Source organism: Vulpes vulpes, chromosome 1, assembly GCF_048418805.1.
Source record: "Vulpes vulpes isolate BD-2025 chromosome 1, VulVul3, whole genome shotgun sequence".
Lineage (NCBI taxonomy): Eukaryota > Metazoa > Chordata > Mammalia > Carnivora > Canidae > Vulpes > Vulpes vulpes.
In genome coordinates this window covers 161,407,213-161,431,637 of record NC_132780.1, presented here as the reverse complement: position 1 = coordinate 161,431,637, position 24,425 = coordinate 161,407,213, and the positions used below count along the sequence as shown (strand labels likewise).

Sequence of the window (24,425 nt, the reverse complement as noted above, 5' to 3'; positions counted from 1 at the left end):
TAATTCAGTATCAGACTAAGTGGGAAATGATTAAGTAAGGTGGTAAAAACCAAACATTTAAAAGGAGAATATGCTCCATACCATAATAAGGAAATTTTAAAAATATATTGAAGACTTTTTTAAGATTTTCTTTCTTCTTTCTTTCTTTCTTTCTTTCTTTCTTTCTTTCTTTCTTTCGACAGAGCATGTGCACATAAGCAGGGGGAGGGGCAGAGGGAGATGGAGAGAATCTCAAGCAGACACAACATTTAGCAGGGAGCCCAACATGGGGCTCGATTTCACAACCATGAGATCATGACCTGAGCTGAAATTAAGAGACAATTCTTAATGGATCGAGCCACCCAGGTGCCCTGAAGACTTTAGTCTTTTTAACTTCTTTCCATGGCCTTCCTCCTTTATGCCAGGAGTATCCATTTCCCTTAGGAGGATTAAGATCATAATAGCATAAGTGTAAAGACAATAGAAAAGTCAACTTTTGACATCTTAGAGTTCACATTAGACAGTAGTCTGGAAGCTAGGCTCCAGTAACAGAAAAGTATTTCTAAATATCAAGTACCTCATCACCACACATCAAGAGATATTCTCATAGAACACAAAGTTGAACATGAACCACATGACACAGCAGAAGGAGCAGATAGAGGCTGTTTCTATCCAACCAGAAAATAACTGAAAACATGTCCTTCCCTTCTGTTGCCTTGAATGAAGAATTTCAGGAGAAGAATGATGAATTAGATGCCAGTATTCTTGCTTTCCCTCTTCTTAGGAAATCATGAAGAAAAAGAATTCATCAGGCATTCTATTTCTCATCAGACAATGAGCAAAACCTTTATAATTGTGATGGAAATAATTTCCAACCTATAATTCAAGTTTAAGACAAACTAGAAATTTCAAGACAAACTAGCAAACTATGCAAGCTGAATAAAAACATTTTTAGACATGTAAAATCTCAGAAAATTAACCTCCCTTTTATATTCTCTTAATAATTTGCCTGAAGATGTGTTCACATAAATGAAAGAGTGAAATCAAGTAAGGAGATGACAAGGTAAAAAAGAAGATTTGGAGTCAACCCAGAAAAAAAAAAAAGGAGTCACAGAATGAGAAATGAGAAAATTTTGATAAACAGTATCAAATTGTCCTCCAAAGAGGCTATATCCATATATAATTTCCTCAAAATGTATAAGTATGTTTCTCCACATTTTTTCCCTGCACTGTACTATCAAACTTTTTGACCTTTGCCAATCATTTTTTATTGTGGCAATATTTAAAATAAGGCCTACCTTCTTAACAAATTCTTAAGTGCACAGTACAGTATTGTTAACTATGGGCACAATGCTGTACAGTAAATCTCTAGAACTTATGAATCTTGTAAATCTGAAACTTTATACCCATTGAACAATAGCTCTGTAAATTTTCCTCCCCAGCTCCTGGCAACTACCATTTTTCTCTTTGTTCCATTGAGTCTGACTATGCTAGATACCTCACATAAGTGGAATCATACAGTATTTGTCCTTCTGCGACTGGCTGATTTCATTTAGTTAATATCCTTCGGGTTCTTTCATGTACTTGCATAGGGCAGGATATCCTTCCTTCCTTTTTTTTTTTTTTTTTTTTTTTTAAGATTTGCTTATTTATTTTAGAGAAAGAAAGAAACTGTGAGAGGGAAAGGGAGAGGGGAAGCAGACTCCCCACTGAGTGATGGATGATATTTCACTGTTTACATACACATTTTTGTTCATTTATCTGTCAATTGACATTTAAGTTGTTTTTGTATCTTAACTATTTTGTCATAAGCAAATGAAAAGATTTTCGACATCAATAATCATCAGGGAAATGCAAGTTAAAACCACAATGACAGATCACTTCACACCTGTTAGAATGGCTACTTTAGTTTTTTTTTATTTTTATTTTTATTTATTTATGATAGTCACACAGAGAGAGAGAGGCAGAAACATAGGCAGAGGGAAAAGCAGGCTCCATGCACCGGGAGCCTGACGTGGGATTCGATCCAGGGTCTCCAGGATTGCACCCTGGGCCAAAGGCGGGCGCTAAACCACTGCACCACCCAGGGATCCCTAGAATGGCTACTTTAAAAGAAAAAGGTAAGTGTTGGCAAAGAAATGGAAAAATTGGAACATTGTACACTGTTGGTGGAGATGTAAAATGGTGCAGTGGCTATAAAAACCAGTATGGAGATAACTAGAAAAATAAAAAATATATCACTATATGATCCAGATATCCTATTTCTAGGTATATATCCAAAAGAATCGGGCCAATATTTTAAATTAGTATCTCAGAGACATTTTAATTTATATTTCTCTTATTATAAGTGCATTTAGATGAATTTTTATAGGTTTAAGCTATCTTGTTCTTTTTTTTTGCATAAACTCTGTTCACATCCTCACTTAATTTTTAAAAACTAGGTCCTTGAATTGCAATACAAGAATTACTTGCTCATGTGGACACATTTACTAATTTTTAAAATATTTATCTTCTGGACATTTTTATATTGAAAAAGTTTTTTAGTAATTATTTTTAAAATTTCTATATTTTCCAGCACATTTGGATGTCTGAGTCAGTTAAACATCTGACTTCAGTGTGGGTCATGATCCCAGGGTCCTAGAATGAAGCCCTATGTTGGGCTCCATGCACAGTAGGGAGTCTGGTTGTCCCTCTGCTTCTCTCCATAATTTTGCGCACATGCACACTCTCTTTCTTAAATAAACAATATCTAAAAAATTGTGTATTTTCCATAAGATCTCTCTGATTTAGTTTCACGTTTAAAATTTTGATCTACCTAATATTTTTATTGGTATGGGAGTGATAAAGGCATCCAACTTTGTATTTTTCCAAGTGCTAAATAATTGTTCCCAATCTATTAACTGAAAAATGATATTATTATGATTCTTTCAGTTTTGTTTTTAACTATGTACATAACCATTTTAAAAATATTAAATTTTTTTAAAACACTGCATAAATTAATGCAAATATACTGATTCTCAAAGTTTACTAATTACATGCAGTTTCAAATTTAGCATTTGAAATAGCAAGGAATTGCTCTAATTTTTATACCCAGCAATTCATCCTAAAGTATACAACATATGATTACTTTTAACTTAAGTAGACTCAAATTGTAATAATTTGCCACTTATTTGGTTAACACAATGGTAATTATCACGTAGAATTTTCTTTTCAAATTTATTTTAGAGAGAGAGCATGAATGAGAGAGAGAGAGCATGGAGGAGGGGGCTGGCAGAGGGAAGGAAAGAAAATTCCAAGAGGACTCCATGCTGAGTGCAGAGCCCAATCAATGCAGGGCTGGATCCAGGATCCTGAGTAATAACCTGAGCTGAAACCAAGAGTTGGATGCCTAACTGACCACACCACCCAGGCGCCCCCATGTAAAATATTTTTTTATCATCACTTTGTCTTTAGATTCAGCTGGTACTTTATTAGTGGCAGAACTAAAGAGATGGACTTTATAGACTGAACAAGCTTTGTTAATTCTTAGAAAATACGGAGAATGCCAGGGTATCTTTTTATATATTGAATGGTTAATTCCTAATTCGCAAAATCAGGGAAAGCTGATTAAGAATTAACTATAAATTAAGAATTAACCATATGGTGTATTTTGGTAATTTGTACACTAACCAGTAGATAAAGTAACTGCATTGTTATTTGCTGGCTTTTTGTGGTTGTTAAGTGAGATAATGTGTGATGGTAGTTCTTATATTAACAAAAAGGCATCCCTAAAAATACTAAAATTCTGAGATTCAGTTTAATATATCTAAGAACTAACTCAATTTTTTATACTGCAAATCAATGGACAAGTCCATCTATATACGAATATTTCCTTAAACATGATCTTTTAGAAATAGGGGTCAAATATTTACCCTCTATAATCATATACTGAATAAGTTAAGGCTGTGTCAGTAGAACTTCAATTCAGTGCAAGTAGCATCAATAAGATTAGTCATATGTATCACATAGACCCTCCTCCCCCAGGATATCATTCCCATGTTACTTTTCAATCTGCTGGGTTGGTAATTTGATCTGTCTTTTAAATGACCAGATTGTGATGTTATCAAAGCCAGGCACAAATGTCTTAATTTTCAAACTACCAATCAAACACTAGAAAGTTGGCATGAAAGTAAATTATAATTAATGTTTTCTTAATATTTCAATGAAATGGAGCAATCAGAAAGTTATTTCTAAGCTTCTAAAAGAGAGTAGTGTATCATCTGAACAAATCAACATAATTTCAAAGTCAATGTACTAATATAAAGCTATAACAAGCTAGCAAATAGTGAATAAAAGGACGATGCAAACAGCATTTAAAAAAAGACTCATATTTGCACAGAACCAAATGGTAGAAGCCCTAGTGCAATTCTATATCATCATTTCAACAAATATTTTGATGACCTCCACACATTTACAAAAATTAGGAAAAGAATAAAGAATTGACATTTATTGAGTACCTGTTCTTGTATCAAGAATCCCACTAGTCACTTTACATAAGTGATTTAATTCTAACACCTGTACAAAATAGAATTTTTCCTTCTTATAGATGTGAAAAAAAAACTTCCTAAAGATAACACTGCAAATAAGTGGGGGGATCTAAGCTTTTTTAAAAAAGATTTTATTATTTGAGATAGAAAGTGGAAGAGAGAGCATGAGAGGGGGAAGGGATGGGTTGCAAAGAGAGAGGAAGAAGTAGGCTCCCTGCTGGGCAAGAAGCCTGACATGGAGCTCTATCCCAGGACCCTGAGATTTTGACTTGAGCCAAGGCAGATGCTTAACTGACTGAGTCTCTCAGGTGCCCCCATAAGCACATATGTGCTGACTCCCAAATATATATATTTGGGATATATAATCAAATATATCTGACTCCCAAACTTGATTCTACTTCTAATAGATTCTACTTCCACTTCCAAAGAAATATTTGGAGCATAAGATATATTTAAATATGCATAATGTTGATTCACAGATGGGTTTTCAGTTAATCTTATCGCATTATAGCATCTGATAGAAGCACCCTTGACATTTTTGATACATGAAGATATTAAACTTTCTAGAATATATTATACTGGGAAACTAAGAAGTGGTTGTATCAGAATGGTGTTCTATAAGAAATGGAATGAGAAATCAACAGCATAGACTGAAGGTAAGTAAGAACAGCAACATCCCAGAAAGTGTCTGAGGATTAGAATTGGTCAGAGGCTGAATGAGGCAGCATTACTGTTAGCAAATGGTGTGGTAAATAAAAGAGCAACAATTTGCTAGGATTTGTTTGAAAAAAGATGCAAGCACATATTTGGAGACAATTCTCTAAGAATCTTTGGCATTTCTACTGGTCTTATTTTTTTTAAAAGATTTTATTTATTTATTCATGAGAGACACAGAGAGAGAGAGGCAGAGACATAGGCAGAGAAGCAGGCTCCATCCTGGTACTCCAGGACCATGCCGTTGGCCAAAGGCAGATGCTTACTGCTGAGCCATCTGGGGATTCCCTCTACTTGTCTTATGAGTGAAACACTAACTGATCTATGTTCTATTTTTTTTTAAGAAATTGGTTTTTTTTTTAATTTTTTTATTTATTTATTATAGTCACAGAGAGAGAGAGAGAGGCAGAGACATAGGCAGAGGGAGAGAAGCAGGCTCCATGCACTGGGAGCCTGACGTGGGATTCAATCCCGGTTCTCCAGGATCGCGCCCTGGGCCAAAGGCAGGCGCCAAACCGCTGCACCACCCAGGGATCCCTGATCTATGTTCTAAACCATCTTTTCACACACCAGCCTAGCCAACAGGGAATCTAGAAAATTCAAACTTAATTCTGGCTCAGTCGCCTAGATGTTCCTGTTGGCTTGATGTGGTCCTAGATAAAAAAGATAATGGCTAACTTGACTGAATACTGCTCACTCGGTACCCTTATGGTAACACACTAGGCTAAAGTAGGGCACAGAATGAGTTGTAAGCTTTATTAAAAATGTGTATGTTCTTGTTGATATATTGGATTAATGCTTCAAGTCAAGGGGAAAAAGCAATTCAGAAACTTATGGAGCAAATCATCTGATTTTCTTAGGTAGATTTGGATGATTTATGGTATTTGTTCAGCTGATCGGGTCTGAGATCCAGGGGAACAAGGTTAAAATCAATACTCTCGGGTGGCCTCATCTACCTGCTTGGAGTCCTGTTAATAGTAGCCCTTATAAATGCTAGATGGGACAAATTAAACAGTTTTACTCTCACCCTGTTTTGGTAAGGTTAATAAAAATGGTTGATGCAGTGGCATGCATACTCATAGGAAAATTTGCCAGGAGCCAAGACAGTAGAAGAAAGAGGAGTGGATATTGTTGGGAGACAGTGGGTCTTTCTATGGGTCTTTCATGTTTCTGCATGTCTTGTGAGGGAGTTACTAATTGCTCTGTTGTATTTCTGTATGTATTCTCTTTTTAAGAATGCTTATATAGGAAAGCAAAGGGAAGATTTGCTTACTGTTGAATATATATATATGTATATATATATATATGTATATATATATATATATTTTACTGTTCAATATTTTAAGATAATATCTTCCTCTGGGACAAAGGGCTGTTAAAAAGTTAATTTAAAAAGATTTGGACTCTCTAAACTTGGAGTTGTGACAATTCATTGCATGTGCAGCACCTACCTGGGTTACTCCTGAGGCTTGGTGGCAAGGGCAACCAATGCAAACATGAAGCTTCTCTTGCCATGAATGAAAATACCTTTGGCTCTGACTTGGGATCTCATGTCTTCTGTTGGATCCATTAAAGTGGTAGGCCAAATTGTTACCCAGCAAGTAGGGTAAAATTTCACAGCTTCCACAATTCTTGACACTGGTAAGTCAAAATCTTTCTCTAAATTGTGGGTATATCTAAACTATTTTTTTGCATTTAACCTCTATCCTTTCAAAATAACGTGACAAAAGAGAGGATTTGCTACAATGTTATTAGAGAGATAGATATTACATCATATGTAGCTAAATGATTTAGAATTCCTTAGGAAATTTAGAGATGAAATAATAGAATGTCACAATTTGAATAACCTTTAAAACCTTCTGCTTTGACTACTAAGTATTAGTGACATTATTTTATAAAATAAATAAATAAAAATAGTTGCACATTTCACAATAGACTTGAGTGTCTTGGCCTTATATCTAGTGTTTATTTATCAAAATATACTTTAATGATGAATTAAAACATATAAAGCTTCTATTCATGTCTGCAGTATATTAAACAGAAGGTAGGATCCTTCAATGAAGGAGATAATTCCAGTTGCCCACAAACAATGTGTCTCTCAAACAGACAAAAAAATAAATGAGGGACAGACAATAGGTGACACAGGATTGCCATTGTTGAAAATACGCAATAAAGGATAAGGTGACTACCTGACCTAAATGAATTACTTTTAGTTGGAAGGAGGACATTTGCCCTTCCAGTGTTCAAATCAGTGATTTAATATTTTCCTTTGGATATTTTAACTGTAGGATTTGGTGATATTTTATTTTGATACCATGTTTGTCAGTGAAACATATCTATCTTCTGCCCATGAAGAAGAAATTTTTATTGAGTACCTACACTGCACCAAATACTTTTAGTCTCTGGAGATGCATACAGTAGAAAAGGTTGCTATCCTCATAGAGAATACACTAGAAGTAAAAAAGAAAATACTTCAATTCACTTAGAGTTAATAATTTTCTTAAGAAGAAAAAATTCTACTTCACACATAAAGATGCTATGATAATACAAAAGTCCTCTTTGAATATTTCTCAGCAATTCCTTTATAAAGGCCTCAATCCTATTGATATTCATTCCTGTTGATATTTTGCCATTGAATATTAGCATAATAACAACGAGAACACTAGCTAAAAGTTAAATAGTACTTACTAGGAGTCAGTTATTGTTCAAAAAATTTACATATTCTAATTCATTTAACCATCACTTCAACACTATGTAGTAAGAAATATTGTTAATCCATTTTACAGATGCTGAAACTAGGACACAGGAAAGTCAATTAACATGGTCAGGTTCAAATGCTAGATGAAGGGACTGGATAACCCCTAAGCTATAATGCATAAATTTTTGGTTTGTTAAAATCAGTGGAATAGTTAAGTGGAATAAATATAATTCTAATTCTTTTGAGAGTATTCACCTTTAAATTCCATTTTATAGATCAATATAAGGTTCTTACCAAAAAAATTTTTATATACTTAGAGTGGAATTGAATTTAACTACTTTCGGTGTATAACTGACTTAAATACACATTTTTCTGCATATAATTTTTCAAAAGGCTTATCCATTTTATAATTTTCTAATGGCATTTGAGATACATTTTAATGTATTTTTCTAGATTGCTGAATATCTATCTCATCATGAAAAATCAGCTCCTTCATAAAATTCCCTAACTGCCAATGTATAGCACTTTTAGGGAAAAAAAAGTTTTATTGTTGAGCTTTAAAATATATAATTTCAAATTGTGATGAAAACAATTTGAAATGTCTTTTGAAACAGAAGCAAACCATAAACCGAAGGGCAGAAGGAGCTATTCTCCAATCATTTATCTAATGAAAGATATATAAATCACCTCCTGTCATATGAGCTGATGGTACGTTTTTCCAAAACATAAATCTTTTCTGAGGCTGAACATAAATCTTTCTAGGGCCTTAAGCATTCACTCCCCTATATTTCTGCACAGAGTCAATAAAAATAGTTTTGTAGTATGGAAACACCTATTTTAATCAACTAAATCATTTATGTAAGTCTTTTGCCCACAAATTTAAAAAAATGATTGATTTTTAAAAAAATATTTGAAATGTCTTCTTTCTTCTGGCCCATCAATACCCTAAAAATCTCAATATTGAACTAGATCTTCAGTTTCAGAATGTTAACAGTGAATATGAACTATGTGACTTTTTAAGACAAACTTCATTCAAATTCAGGCAATTCACAGAGACCATATAAGTAATTCAGACTTTGATAGGTAAGGAATTTTAAGTAATCTTAATTGAAATGCTATTATTATGCTATAGCACATATATTTATGGGTACATATCAATATGTTTAGTACATACATGCTGTAGAACACATATTTATTTGAGTCAGAACTAAAAGAAATTATGTCCTATGGGTTTTTAATAAGAACTTTTCTATTCCATCCAACAGGGGGTGGCTATATAGTTTCTTAGGAATTTTAGTATGAAAACATTATTTATTAGTTGAGTCTGTGATTTAAATGTATTTAAACTAAGTAACTTTAAATTATAGCATACGAATTCTATTAAAAATGATTTTCTCTTAAATAAATGTTTTTGCGTAATACCAACATAATTGCAGCTGTACAAATACTTGCATACTGTTTGTATGCTAACTGCAAATGATCAGTGTGAGAATGATCAATTTTAAACAACTGTTTTCTAATAAAGCAAATAGGTTCTGGGAAGACAACAACACAAGTGTTTCTGTGTTCCCAACACCTAGGATAGTATCTGACACATGATTAGCATTCAGGTAAGTGGGTAGGTCGAATGAAAAAGGGAGGGAATGGGCCATATCATCTTCTGAATTGATCATTTTTATATTATCAACACATTAATTTTGAAAAAAAACCCCCTACTATCTCAAGGCTTCCCTTATGTGAATACTATATGATCTCTTGTTTATGGAGGCCATCTGTTAATTTGTGTGCCATTTGATTTATTAATTACCAGCTGAGATTTTCTCTCAGTTGCTTATGGTATTAAAGACAGTTTTCATAGGGCGAAATCTCTGCTCCTTCTCTGTGCCTAATTTTTGCTTATGCTAGATTTATCCGGGTCCCAAGAGACTGACATTTAAAGTATCATTTAGTAAGCATGTCTAAGACACTTCTGCTATTGACTGACTTAACCTTTGGCTTCTGTGTAAATCTTTGGTGCCATCTGGATGAGTATTTAATAACTCCCCAAAGGGAAGTAGCCAGAGTAACACAGTCATTTTTCCTGGGAACTAAAACGAGTAGATATATCCCATGAAATGGCACTGTTCTACCTTCCTTCACCTGTCTCTTCTAAAATGACATGCAGAAGGAGGCAGAGATATTAGCCAACTGCCTTATTTCAATCATAGTCCCTGTCTCGATTCTGAAGCTTCAGTTAGGGATTTGGCAAAACTTTACTATAAAAACAGCAGTATATTTTTTATATGAGGAATATCTGTCAGTAGTGTGTAATAGTAAGAACACAGAACATATACAACAACTTTAATATGTTATATATAAAGACACAGTTATATATAAAGAAGTTATATGTAAAGTTATTGACAAGAAATGACAAAGAACCAAATAATTTGCACTAATTTTACTTGCACATTAAATGTGAATATTTATATCCAATATTTAAATGTAGGGATTGCCTGGGTGGCTTAGCAGTTGAGCGTCTGCGTACAGCTCAGGATGTGATCCTGGAGCCCCGGAATTGAGTCCCACATCAGGTTCTTTGCGTGGAGCCTACTTCTCCCTCTGCCTGTGTCTCTGCCTTTCTCTCTCTCTGTCTGTCATGAATAAATAAATAAAATCTTTAATTAAAAAAAAAGAAAGATGTAAAGCAGTGCTGGTGAGGATGAGAAAGGGGCACCCTCTGGCACTGTTGGTGGGAATGCAAACTGGTGCAGCCACTCTGGAAAAGAGTATGGAGATTCCTCGAAAAGTTAAAAATAGAACTATATTCCAGCAATTGCACCACTAGGTATTTACCAAAGGAAACAAAAATACTTATTCAAAGGCTTACATGTACCCTAATGTTTATAGCACCATTATTAAGAGCCAAATTATGGAAAGAGCTCAAATGTCCATCAACTGAAGAATAGATAAAGAAGATGTGGTATGTATATATACAATGGAATATTACTCGCTATCCAAAAAATGAAATCTTGCCATTTGCAGTGACATGGATGGAGTTAAAGAGTATTATGCTAAGCAAAATAAGTCAGTTCGAGAAAGATAAATACATATGATTTCACTCAGATGTTGAATTTAAGGAACAAAACAAATGAACATGGGGGGAAAAGAGAGAGGGGCAAGTCAGAAAATAATCTTATATTATAAAATATATAATATACTAATATATGTAATAACTATATAATTAATTATATTAACTAATGATCTTAGTTAACTATAGAGGTTAAGATTATTATATAAACTGATGGTTACTGGAGGGGAGATAGGTGGTTATTAAGGAGGGCACTTGTGATAAGCACTGGGTGTTGTATGTAAGTGATGAATCGCTAAATTCTATACCTGAAACTAATATTACACTGTATGTTAACTAACTGGAATTTCAATAAAAACTTGAAAAAAATATAAGGTAAAAACTTGTGTGAAATGTCATAATTAAAATAACATAAATAAAGCATAAAATATTAACCTGTAATACAGGATTTTTTATAACAAAATCTTATGACTTCAGAACAATTTATCAGGATGTACTTTTAACATAAATTTGCATTATGATCTTAGATGAACTGTATTTTGATCAAAGAAATTTGAATATTATGATGTTTTATTCAGTGTTGGTTTTAGCTCATGTAAATAAACATCTGCTCCTTAAATTATAGCTATCAACAGAGGAGATATATTAAATTTATCAGTAACTCACTCTGCCCTCAAGTTTTATTGGAATATAATTGACACGTAATATTGTGTAAAGGTTTTTTTTAAAGATTTTATTTATTTATTTCAGACAGACAAAGAGAACATGAACACACACAGGATCAGAGGGGGAAGGGGCAGAGGGAGAAGCAGACAACCCCAATGAGCAGGGAGCCTGATGAAGGGCTCACTCCCAGGACCCCAAGACCATGACCAGAGCTGAAGGCAGATGCTTAGCCAACTGAGCCACCCAGATGCCTCCACATTGTGTAAGTTTAAGGTGTAGAATCTGATGATTTGAAACATGTATATATAATGAAACGATTACCACAATCAGATTAATTAACACCTCCATCAGCTCACAAAAATACTTTTCGTGTATGTGTGCTGATAACATTTAAGATCTAGTCTCTTAGCAACTTTCAAGTATATCACACAGTATTGTTAACTATTGTCATCATGCTGTGCATTAGATCCCCAGAACTTACGCATTGTATAACTAAAAGTTTGCAATCTTTGACCAACATCTCTCCCATTTCCTTCATGCCCCGCCCCGGGCAACCACCTGTCTACTCTCAGTTTCTATGAGTTCTGTTTCTTCAGATTCTATATAAAAATGAAAACATGGGCAGCCCTGGTGGCGCAGTGGTTTAGCACCGCCTGCAGCCCAGGGCGTGATCCTAGAGACCCTGGATCGAGTCCCACATCGGGCTCTCTACACGGAGCCTGCTTCTCCCTCTGCCTGTGTCTCTGCCTCTCTCTCACTCTCTCTCTCTTTCTCCGTGTGTCTCTATGAATAAATAAATAAAATCTTTTAAAAAAAAGATTAAAAAAAATAAAAATGAAAACATAAGAGTATTTGTCTTTCTCTAACTTATTTCACTTTGCATAATGCCTTCAAGGTGCACCCATGTTGTTGCTAATGGTAGGATTCCTTCTTTTTATGGCTGAATAACTACACACACACACACACACACACACACACACACACACACACACTACACTCACTACATGTTCTTTATCCATTCATCTGTTGAAGGACACTTAGATTGTTTCCATGTCCTGGCTATTGTGAATCCATGAGCTTCATGAATTCAAGTGTCCAACTTTCTCCCCAGCTTTGGGAAATTCTTAGCCATTATTTCTTTAAATAAGCTTTCTGCCCATTTATCCTCTCTTCTCCTTTTGGTACTCCAATAATGCATAGATTTATATCCATTTATTTGGGTTCTGTTACTGCAAAATTGTTGTGTTCTTTGATGTCATGTTTCCTTGATTTTTAGGATTCTCTGACATCTTGTGTTTCTGTCTTAATTGAAAAAGCACAGTTCTTTCAGTCTTCACTGACTGGCTTTGGGAGAGAATTGCCTCCCACAAAACTTTTAGGGCTTCCAAGGCTTTCTCATACCTTTTCTCAGATATGCTTACTCCACACTTTGCTTCTTCTTGTGGAGGAATTCTTAAGGTCTATGTCTTCTCTCAATAATACATAGTCAGGACACATAGTCAGGACACATGCTGACAGCTTCCCTTTTGCTCTTCTCAGGGCAGTGATTAACGCTCAATTTTGCATTGTTTCTTGGAATCTCAGAATGGAGGCAGTTTCTGCGGGTGCTCACCAGTCCTCTGCAAAGGCTCATTCTTGCTGCCACTGGGAGCATGCACGTGCAGCTGGCCATGAGGTGAGTGTGTGTGGAGGTGAGGCACATAGAGTCTTGGAGGTGCCTGTAGGCCATTAGAGGGAGAATCAAAAGTGAGGAATGTCCAGAGGCTCGTGGGTGAGTTTCCTAATAGTCTGGGGTATATGCACTCCATAAGATTCACATCCCCTTGGTGCCCTCTAAGAGCTCTACTTCTGTTCTCCCAGCATCACCCACTCTATCACACAGCATATCTCAGTATTCCAGATGAGGCAAGATGGATGTAGGTTTCTTTGGCAGCATCCTGCATAGCTGGGACAGGTGAGTTGTCATTCACAAGCTCTCACCTTCCCCTGCAGGAGAAATCATGGCTGAAGAGGTGTCTTTGGCACTGAGCTGTGCAGCCTTGCAGAAGGGGTGATGCATGTAAATTGAAACTGTTCCTCTTATCCTTTTGGGATTTCTTTGCTTCAGTAGTATGTTGCAACTTCTCCACTAGACTCTACTGGACTTCTTCCTGGACTTCCACGAGACTACCTTACCCATGGGTGATTGTCTAAATTGATGTTCTTTGGGAGGAATATGGTAGAAAATTCCTATTCCACTATGATGATGATGTCCAGGAATTCACTTAAGTGTTGTTGTAACATTCATTCCAGGTATGGTGGCAACCAAATAAATTTCAGAAAAATGTGGTTTGTTGACATTTTTAAAACTAGAATTTTAAAAAGTACAAGCAAAATTTATTTATAAGGAAATTATTCTTTTGTTGTTGATAAGCAGTTGCTTAAAGAATTTCAGCTGGAATCAGGCACAATTTGATTTTATTTGGCTTCATTTGTGCTATTGAAAGGAAAAGTTCCAAATTATAGCAACTGATTTAATATTTTTATGGATTAGATGCCAAATTTTACCTTCTAGGAGTTAAACAAAGTGCTGAGAGATGAGTAATAAATCAGGTAGGGTAAGGTAAAACTTACAACTGTAGATCAAAGATGTTTATTTCAATTTATACTTTTGTGTCATAATCAAGTCTAGGAACCACAGATTTATTCTATTTGGCTAGCACTCTGCTTTCTTTTAAAAAAATGAATATTAAATAATTTTATAGAAAACTGACATGAAAACTTCAATAACCAATTTTATAGAAAACTGACATGAAAACTTCAATAAACAAATGACCTTAAAACAATAAAAAGGGAATAAATAGCACAAAAATTTTGTAACAAAGAAAATATCAGTCCAAATGCTTTCATCAAAATCATTATATAAAATTCTTATTTTACAAAGACTTTCTAAGAGAAAGGAAGTTAATAAATGAAATTAATGAAGCTAAAAAGCAAAGATTATAATACTTACAAAGACGATATTCATTAAACATCTTTTTTTTTTTTCCTTCAGGGCATACTATGTGCTAAACTCTGTTCTGTATGCTTGGAATTCAACAGTAAACAAAACTCACCAAGAATCCTTGCCCCTCATGGGATTAATAGTCAAATGTAGAGGAATACTGACAATTAACAATAAATATAATAAATAGGCATTTAAAAATATTTTATTTATTTATTCATGAGAGACACAGAGAGAGAGAGAGGCAGAGACATAAGCAGGCTCCATGGAAGGAGCCCAATATGGGACTCAGTCCTGGGTCTCCAGGATCACGCCCTGGGCTGAAGGTGGCGCTAAACTGCTAAGCCACCGGGCTGTCCTAAGTAGGCATTTTAAATGTTAGGTTAGAAAGTGGTAAGTGCTATGGTGAAAATGAAAAAAGTAGAGCACTAATGGGGTTTAGAAATTCTATGTGTGTATGTGTGTGTGTAATTTTAAACAGGGTGGTTGAACATGGCTATTGTTAAAAGTTAAAGGAAGTAGCTATGCATATAGCTACTATATAGCTGGAACAGGTGGAAGAAAGAGAAAATGCAAACCTTCTCAGGTGGAGTGCCAGGGATACTTAAAGACCTGCGAGAAGGCCACTGCTGTGGAATAAAGTTAGCAAGAAAAGAATAAAAGATGAAGTCAGAAATGCAACAAGAGTTGAAACCTATAAGACCTTTTAGGCTTGGCCATTGTATAGAATTTGGCTTTTACTATGAATCAAATGGAGAAACATGGGAGATTTTGAACAGAAGCATGACAAGGGGATGCCTGGGTATCTCAGTTGGTTAAGTGTTTGCCTTTGGCTCAGGGCATGATCTCTGGGTCCTGAGACTGGGTCCCATGTTGGGCTCCCTGCTCAGCAGGGAGTTTGCTTCTCCCTCTCCTTCTGCATCTACCCTTCTTCCCTACTTGTGCTCTCTCTCTTTCCCTCAAATAAATAATTTTTTTTAAAAAAGAAGCATGATGAGAAAACTTCTTGGCTTCTGTGTTTTTGTAAAACTCAAAGAGATAAAGGGAAGATGTAGGAAAACCATTGAACAGGTACTGAAACAATCCAGGGATATATGATGCTGTCTAGAACAGGATAGCAATAGTAGGAATGTGAGAATCAGATTCGGACATATATTGAAGATGAGGCAAATAGAATAACTTATAAGGCTAATTCACCTATGTGTACAGTTGTAAAATTTCTAAGTAAATTAGAAGTAATCTAGCATTGTATTAAAAAAAGTAGTTCCTATTGAATTAACATACAGATAACAACTTTAAACTCCAGAGAAAAATGTAAAAACGACTACCTGAAGACACTGGAAAATCAACAAAAGGAGGTAGACACTAGAGAGGAGTCAACATTTGGAAAAACGAAACAGCAGGTGGTCAGTTTCCTGTTTCTAAAATGTTTACTTTTGGGACGCCTGGGTGACTCAGCAGTTGAGCGTCTGTCTTTGGCTCAGGTTGTGATCCTGGGTTCTGGGATCAACTCCTGCATCAGGCTCTGTGCAGGGAGCCTGCTTCTCCATCTGCCTGTGTCTCTGCCTCTATATCTGTCTCATGAATAAATAAATACAATTTAAAATAAAACAAATGTTTACTTTGAAGGCAGGCCACAGTCTGGGTCACAGGGTGGCTAAATGGAAAGCCTGCTGTCTGGCTGGACTGAAGAATTAGAGCACAGAGCTTAGAGCAAATGTACTTACCAGAAGGTAAAGAAGGTGTGGTTTGCAAAATTTTGTAAAGCACAAGGCAGTCCCAAATTCTGTGTATAAACTTTACCAAAATCTCTGGCTGATCCCTAACCATACATGTGCAGTACACACTCCAAGCAACCCAAACTAGGCTAAAAGAACAAAATCAGGATTTCAGCTGTTGTCAACTACAGGGGAGACAGTTTACAGTGTGTGCAGCTAATTTAACTCCTCGCTTTAAAATATATTCATGTTCTTCAGAGAAATCTAACAAAATTCAGAGTTCCTATAACATATCATTCACAGTGCCTAAAATGCAGTCCAAAAATATTTGACATAGATGTTAAGAACAAAACATCACCAATTCTAAAAAGAAAAGATGGGTGTCTAGTGGCTCAGGCAGTTAAGTGCCTCCTGATTTCAGCTCAGGTCATGATCTTGGGGTGAGATTGAGCTCCATGTTGTGCTCCGGGCTCAGTGAGGAATCTTTTTGTCCCTCTCCCTCTGCTCTTTCCTCCTTTCTCTCTCTCTCTCTCCCTCTCTCTCTCTCTCTCTCCCTCAAATAAATAAATAAATAAACAGATAAATAAATAAATAAAATCTTTTTTAATAAGAGAAAAGACTGGAGGAGACAATTTGACATTAATCAGATGACAAATTTTTTTTAAAGATTTTATTTATTTATTTATTTGAGAGAGAGAGAGAGCACAGTGTAAGATGAGGGAGAAGCAGACTCCCTTCTGAGCAGAGAGCCCAGTGATGCAGGGCTCAATTCCCTTGACCCTGAGATCATGACCTGAGCCGAAGGCAGACACTCAACCAACTGAGCCACCCAGGCATCCTTCAGATGATGGAATTCTAATACAAAGATATTAAAATAAAGCATCTATTAAAACTACTTTCAAGGACATGAAGGAAAATATGGCTCCCAGTGAGCAAAAAGATAGAAAATGTTAGCAGAGAAACAGACATTATTTTTTAAAAAAACAAATAGAACTTCACTAACTTAAAAATATAGTATCTGAATTGAAAAATTTGAAGAGTGGTCTTAATAGCAGAATGGAAATGACCAATAATGAGTAAGCTTGGAAAGAGTCCACTAGAAATGATTCATTCACAAGAAGAGAGAATTAGATGGAAAGCAAAATATTTTAAAAGCGCAACATATATGTAATCAGAGTCTCAGAAGGAGAAGAGAGAGATAATAGGGCAGAAAACAAATTTGATGAAATAACAGACAAAAATTTCCCAAATTAGGTGAGATAAATAAATTTATAGATCAAAGGAACTCAGGAAAAGCAGGAAAAATGTAAAGATAAACACACCTACATCACGTGATCTGTGTACATCTGACATACAGTATGGGTACGGAGCCACTAATCTATCCACTAATCTATGAAATGATGGTGCAGCTGGGGGTTGAGTCCTAAGCCCTTGGACTTGAAGTATGGTCTGAGGACCAGCAGCACCTGCATCCTCCAGTTAGAAATGTAGAATCTCACATCCCACCTCAGACTTATGAAATGAAATATGTATTTGAACAAGACCTCTGAATGTTCTTGGGCACCTTAAATTCTGAGAAGTATTAAGGCACTTGAGCTTACTGCAGTCCTTGAATGGCTGGTTAAGGCTGTAATTAAAGGTATCTTTCTAGCCTTAATCTCCTCTACTTAACCAACCAGCCTTCAGTCTTAATTTAGTTTCACTAGTATACCTCCCAAATGGAAAGAGATGTTTACATTTCTTTATTACAATGCATTAAGTTGTATTTCAGATAAAACCCAGACTTCTTCAAAAGTCTAAAAGAATTTTTTGAACAGGAAGAAACCTTGTTCCATTACAGTACCCATATACAATGGCTTTCAATTCCAACTGCATATTTAGAAGTACCCTAGGAGCTTTAAAATATACTGGTCCTGGGATGCCTGGGTGGCTCAGCGGTTGGGCATCTCTGCCATTGGCTCAGGGTGTGATCCTGCAGTCCTGGAATCAAATCTTGCATTGGATTCCCTGCATGGAGCCTGGTTCTCCCTCTGCCTTTCTCTCTGTGTCTCTCATGAATAAATAAAATCTTTAAAAAGTAAGTAAGTAAGTAAGTAAGTAAGTAAGTAAATAAAATGAATAGAATAAAATAATAAAATAAAATAAAATAAAATAAAATAAAATAAAATAAAATAAAATAAAATAAATAAAATATACTGGTCCACATCAGATCTACTGAATTGTAATTTCTGGGGGTGGAGCCCAGGTTGGTATGTTTGAAAGCTCTCTAGTGATTTTAGTGTGCAAATACCTTTGAGAAACACTATGAATGAACTTTCAATTTATTGACTCTCAGATAACAGTACCTCCTTTAATCTAAATATAGTGGAGTCAGTATAACTTTCAAGTTTATCTTCCTTGAAAACTGTTATCGATCACTTCATTAAAATATATTAATCTACCTTATAAAAATCAATTAAATATTTAGTACATGATAAGATTATATGCATTTCACTTCCTCCCTATTTCCTAACTAACATTTTTTTAATTTTTAAAAATATTTATTTTCTTTTTAAATTTTTAAAAAAATTTATTTATTTTCTTTCCAAGTTTTCATTCATTCATTCAATAAATCATTCATTCATTTTTTGAGAGAGAGTGTAAGCATGAGCAAGTGTGGGGAGGGAGGGATAGAGAGAGAGAATCTGAAGCAGTCTCCATCATGCCCAGAGTGGAGCCCAATGCAGGCTCCATCTCATGACCCTGAGATCATGATGCTTAACTGACTGAGCCACCCAGATACCCCTTAAGTTTTATTTAAATTCCAGTTAGTTAACCTACAGTGTAATATTAGTTTCAGGTGTAGAACTTAGTGATTCATCACTTATACACAATACCCAGTGCTCATCACAACAAGTACCTTCCCTATTACTCATTACCTTTTTAACCCATTCCCCACCCACCTACCCTCTAGTAACCATCAATTTGTTCTCTATAGTTGAGAGTCTGTTTCCTGGTTTGCTTTTCTCTCTTTCTCTCTTTCTCTTTTTACTGCTATGTTCATTTGTTTTATTTCTTAAATTCCACATATGAGTGAAATCATATGGTATTTGTCTTTCTCAGATCAACTTAATTCAGTTAGCATAATAATAATACTCTCTAGCTCCATCCATGCCATTGCAAATACCAAGATTTCATTCTTTTTTGTGGCTGAATAATATACCATTGTGTGTGTGTGTGTGTGTGTGTGTGTATACACACATCTTCTTTATCCATTCAGCAGTTGATGGACACTTGGGTTCTCTCCATTGTTTGGTTATTGTTGATAATGCTGCTATAACCAACAGGGTGCATGTATCCCTTTGAGTAAATACTTTTGTGTCCTTTGACAATTGCTGGATCATAGAGTAGTTATATTTTTAACTTTTTGAGGAACCTCCATACTGTTTTCCACAATGGCTGCATCAGTTTGCCTTCTCATCAACAATTTAAGAGGGTTTTCCTTTCTCCACATCCTTGCCAACAACTGTTGTTTCCTGTGTTGTTAATTTTAGCCATTCTGACAGGTGTGAGGTGGTATCTCATTATAGTTTTGATTTGTATTTCCCTGATGATGAGTGATATTAAGCATCTTTTCATGCATCTGTTGGCCATCTATATGTCTTTTTTGGAAAAATGTCTATTCATGTCTCCTCATTTTTAAACAATTAATTATGTTAATAAACTAATGACAAGTATATATTAGTAATATCCAAATAATACTAATATTTAACTTGATGAAATAAAACATCTCATTTCAGAGTGGCTTTTGGCTTATTATATTTTTATGTAAGGGTAAAAATTCATTTGTACTCTCTCCGTGCCTGACAGCTAAATAGTGCAGGGGCATCTACAGGGTACAACTTGGCAGGAAGACATTAGCTGTCATTAAAAATCCATAAAGTAGGAGTGCCTGGGTGGTTCAGTCAATTAAGTGTCCAACTTTGATTTTGGCTCAGGTCATGATCTCAGGGTTGTGAGATTAAGCTCCACAATGGGCTTTGCACTGGGTGTACAGCCTGCTTAAGATTCTCTTTCTCCCTCTGCCTCTCCCTTCCTCCACCCCCAACCCCCACTCCCACATGCACACTTTTTCTCTCTCCCTCTCCAATAATAATAATTCCTTAAAATAGATATATTCCAATCCAATTTTCTGGGTAAGGGAGCAAATTTGCATTATCAGGTGAAATGACAAACATAGACCTGACTACATTTTGCTCTTTAAACACAAGTTGGAAATGATTACAAAATCAGATAACTAAATAGAGTGGGTGAGTGTGGAACTTAGTTGAACAAAAGCAAGCATGTGACTTAGATAAAATGAGCAGGTTTAAGTCTAAATCACTGCCAAATAATTTTAAAAATAAACTCCACAAAGTATAAAAAAGCTGAATAATATGTAGTTAAAACAACTTCTCAAATAGTTTTTATTTCCATCTTGAAAATAAAAGCTTCAAGCACAGAATTCCATTGTAAATTGAATTTGGTTATTCCTAGATCATCTGTTTGACTCCTTAGATTTTTCATGTATGAATAAATATTTGTCCTTTAAGTAAGCATTGCAAAAATTATTTGTATAAGACATTATTAACATATTGTTCAGAATGACATTTTCAAATACAAAGATAAATACAAATGTTATTAAAGCCACACAGTCTTTGTGATTACTGTGCTGCCTTACTGGGAAGAGCTCAACACAGATACTAGAAGATTTCTTTTCTTTTCTTTTCTTTTTTTTTTTTTTGATACTAGAAGATTTCTTTTTAAACCTGACCTTCTATGATCAGAACGGGCCTCAAAACTGATGATTTCAATTCTTAATTTATGTCATTAGGTAATATCAACATAAAATTGAAGAGACCTCAGGCTACAAATGACCTTATTTAAGAAAGTTTCCTCTTTTCTATTAGACTTAGAGTCATCGTTAGACCAAATCTTTAAGTTAAATGAGACTCCTTAATGACCTATGAAAAAAATCTATAATGGTAAATTATATCTAAATATAAAGTCATTATATATTTATGATTAAATGCTTAATAAATGATGAGCCATTTAATTGAGAACAATCCCATTATGTGCACATTAGAAACTTTTCTCATAAATATGTTACTGAAATATCTCCATTTATCATTTGTAAATCTCAGAATCAAATTACATAGGAAAAAAAAACAATGGTCTTGGACAGGTTTTGGGGAATGTAACAATCAGTTTAAATAGTAGCTGTTTTTTACCTATTGGGATTATAGTTTATTTTGTTCTTTTACAGTTTTTTTTAAAGATTTTATTTATATATTCATGAGAGACAGAGAGAGAGAGAGAGAGGCAGAGACACAGGCAGAGGGAGAAGCAGGCTCCATGCAGGGAACCTGACGTGGGACTCAATCCCGGGTCTTCAGGATCACACCCTGGGCTGAAGACAGCACTAAACCGCTGAGCCACCTGAGCGGCTCATCTTTTACAGTTTTTAAAATAAGTAGAATAGTCTCTTCTTCCATTAACTTTAAATGTCATATTAAGAATGTATAATCAAACATTCAAGGGCCACAATTATGAACCATATGGAGGGTAGAGAATCTTGTTCAGGATTGGTACTGCCTCCAGACTTTTCTAATAACTACTGGTATGACCTCAGGTTAAGTACTTCACTGATGTGGGTAGATGCCCCATCTTAAAAATCTGGAGGTTTGGCTAGATCTTCTCTAAGGTCACTTTCAGTTCTCAAATATTTTATGGCATAAATTTTGGTTTAGTCATGATGTATTGTGAATAATAAACAGGATAACATATTTCAATTTTGAATTCTGGTTTCAGGAATACTTACAGTTAAGGCTGGTGGTCCTGGAGGTCCTGTATCTCCCTAAAACAGATTAAAATTACAGTCACTATTAATCCCTTTGGATATTTTATTTATAAGTTTTCTGAATGGATAGAAGCTATATATATATATATATATATATATATATATATATATATATATATATACACACACATATATATGTATATACACACACACACACATTTTGAAAGAAAAATAGATTTTGATCTGATAGGAGTCTGTATCCTATCATACGATGACAAATGTATCGCGTGCTTTAACTCTCATGATATAAATATCACCTTATGTACCCCTGTGCTTTCTGCAAAACTTGTTTGGAAAAGCTAAAATAATCTAATTTTCTATTCTTTTGTCTACTAATCCAAAATTAGAAAGAATATCTTTTCAAATATGGTTACTTGCCAATGGAGCAGCTGGGAAGTGTCATGACAGATAATTTTTCTGACAAAGTTAGTATGAGGATCAGCAGAAATAATAAGTGGATCTCCCCACTTCATGCCTCCCAGCTGCAAGAAGCAGTCCCACTGCCTCTTATAAAGCTCTGCTAAATTGACATTGCATTTGCCATTAATTTCAAGAGGCTTTGCCTATATTTATGTATTTTTAAATATGAAAATTGCTTTGCTAACCTATGTGAATACAAATTACCAGGTGGACATAGAGAGACTTTTCAAAATCTTTTAAAAAATGGCTTATCTAAAAGTTTACTGTTTTCTCATTTATATGTCACCTATATGCTTTATTGTATCAGGACCCCTATTTATTTAATAAGAACTCTTAATCATTAAGATCAAGCATTATTACTATAATGCTTTTTAGGTGGACATGATGGAAAAAAACTCTGTGGCATGAAGTTCTGAGCTATGCTCTAATGTTGAGGGTATCTCTGTAACTTTTTCTTTTCTCATCTAACATAGTCACCTCAAAAGTTAAGACAGCATGGAGTAGTCATTACTTTTTGGAACAATTGAATAAAAATAGCCAATACTTGTTGGGGAACATTGACATAGCTTAACTCGGTCACTGAGGACCAATTTGTAAGATCAACTTTAACATAGAGGTAAATATTGAAGACAGACAAGGATTCCCAAATGTGCTGAAAATAGAGATAATAAAACACCCACAAGTACAATTGTTATTAAATTGAGATCATCCAATGACCTTATTCTAAATGATTCTTCCTTTTAGTATTTTTAAATCTCTTTTAAAGGTCACTGCCAATATATCATTATAAAATGGCATGCGAGAAAAAGTGGTAGGAAATGAAGCATTCAGACTGAGACTGAGTTAGAAAGTTAACCTCCTTCCCCCCAAAGGCCACCTGCTTCACCATTATGGTAGCAGTTCAGTGCTATTGGCAAAATTCCCTGATACAAGGCACAGTTGCTAATTTGGCAATGGAATAGCTAATGCTGTTAAGTGAGGGAGAGAAAGTGAAATCTTATAAACACAAATTAATGTCAACTAGCAGTTGTGCATTTAGTCTCTTCAAACTAATTAAATGAACCAAAAGGCTTTTCTTCGGATGCTTTTAACATAACAGCCTTTGGTTAATTTTAACAAAATTAACTTTTGGCAGTTAAATAGTATCAATGAAAAGTCAGTGCAAGCATTTTTAGAGTTTTCTTAAGAAAAACTGGCATTTCTCTGGGAGAACACAATACCTTTTCTCCTTTTGGGCCAGGTGGACCATGAGGACCCAAGTCACCTTTCAAACCCTATATAAAGAATACAATCAATGTGATTTCTATACACAATTCACAAAAAGCTTGAATTTCTAACAAGTCATTAGCCACAAAATAAAATAATTTACTGAACTCCCAAATCCCATTCTTCAGTTTGTAGTATAGAGAGAAACAGAGACAACTGGCACTAAAATGATAAGCAACATCTGCGTTGTGGTGAGTACAGATACATTAAATCAGCGTGAGTCCTGAATACTGCATATTTGTGCAACTTTGCTTCCTGCTAAAATTACATTAATTCACCATCTGGGAGAACATCATTTAGATCTATATGAGCTTTTAAGTATCCACTTTGGATTAAATTTGTGGATGTTGTAAATACCTTTGATTTAGCATTGATTTGGCCTTTATAAAGCTTGCCAAAAAAATTCAAGAATTAAATTAAAAGCATTTTTATGTCTCTATCAAGTAATCTAATTGTGGGGGAAATATATATAAAGGACATATTCTTTTCCTATCCCTCACAGCCTGAAAC

At 34.9% G+C, this 24,425-nt stretch overlaps 1 protein-coding gene across 4 annotated transcripts in view; it reads right to left on the bottom strand.

The window, feature by feature from the left end:
• The window catches only part of COL19A1 (collagen type XIX alpha 1 chain), a 312,174-nt gene that overhangs the window by 151,281 nt on the left and 136,468 nt on the right, over positions 1-24,425 (bottom strand). For all 4 annotated transcript variants that reach the window (XR_011996755.1, XM_072735110.1, XM_072735118.1 and 1 more), the window contains 2 exons: positions 23,870-23,923; positions 22,191-22,226 (listed from right to left, as the gene is read on the bottom strand). Coding sequence is in view for 3 of the 4 variants with exons in the window: in XM_072735110.1 (XP_072591211.1) it covers positions 22,191-22,226; positions 23,870-23,923 (90 nt within the window). In the remaining variant the exon portion in view is untranslated. The remainder of the gene's footprint in view (positions 1-22,190; positions 22,227-23,869; positions 23,924-24,425) is intronic.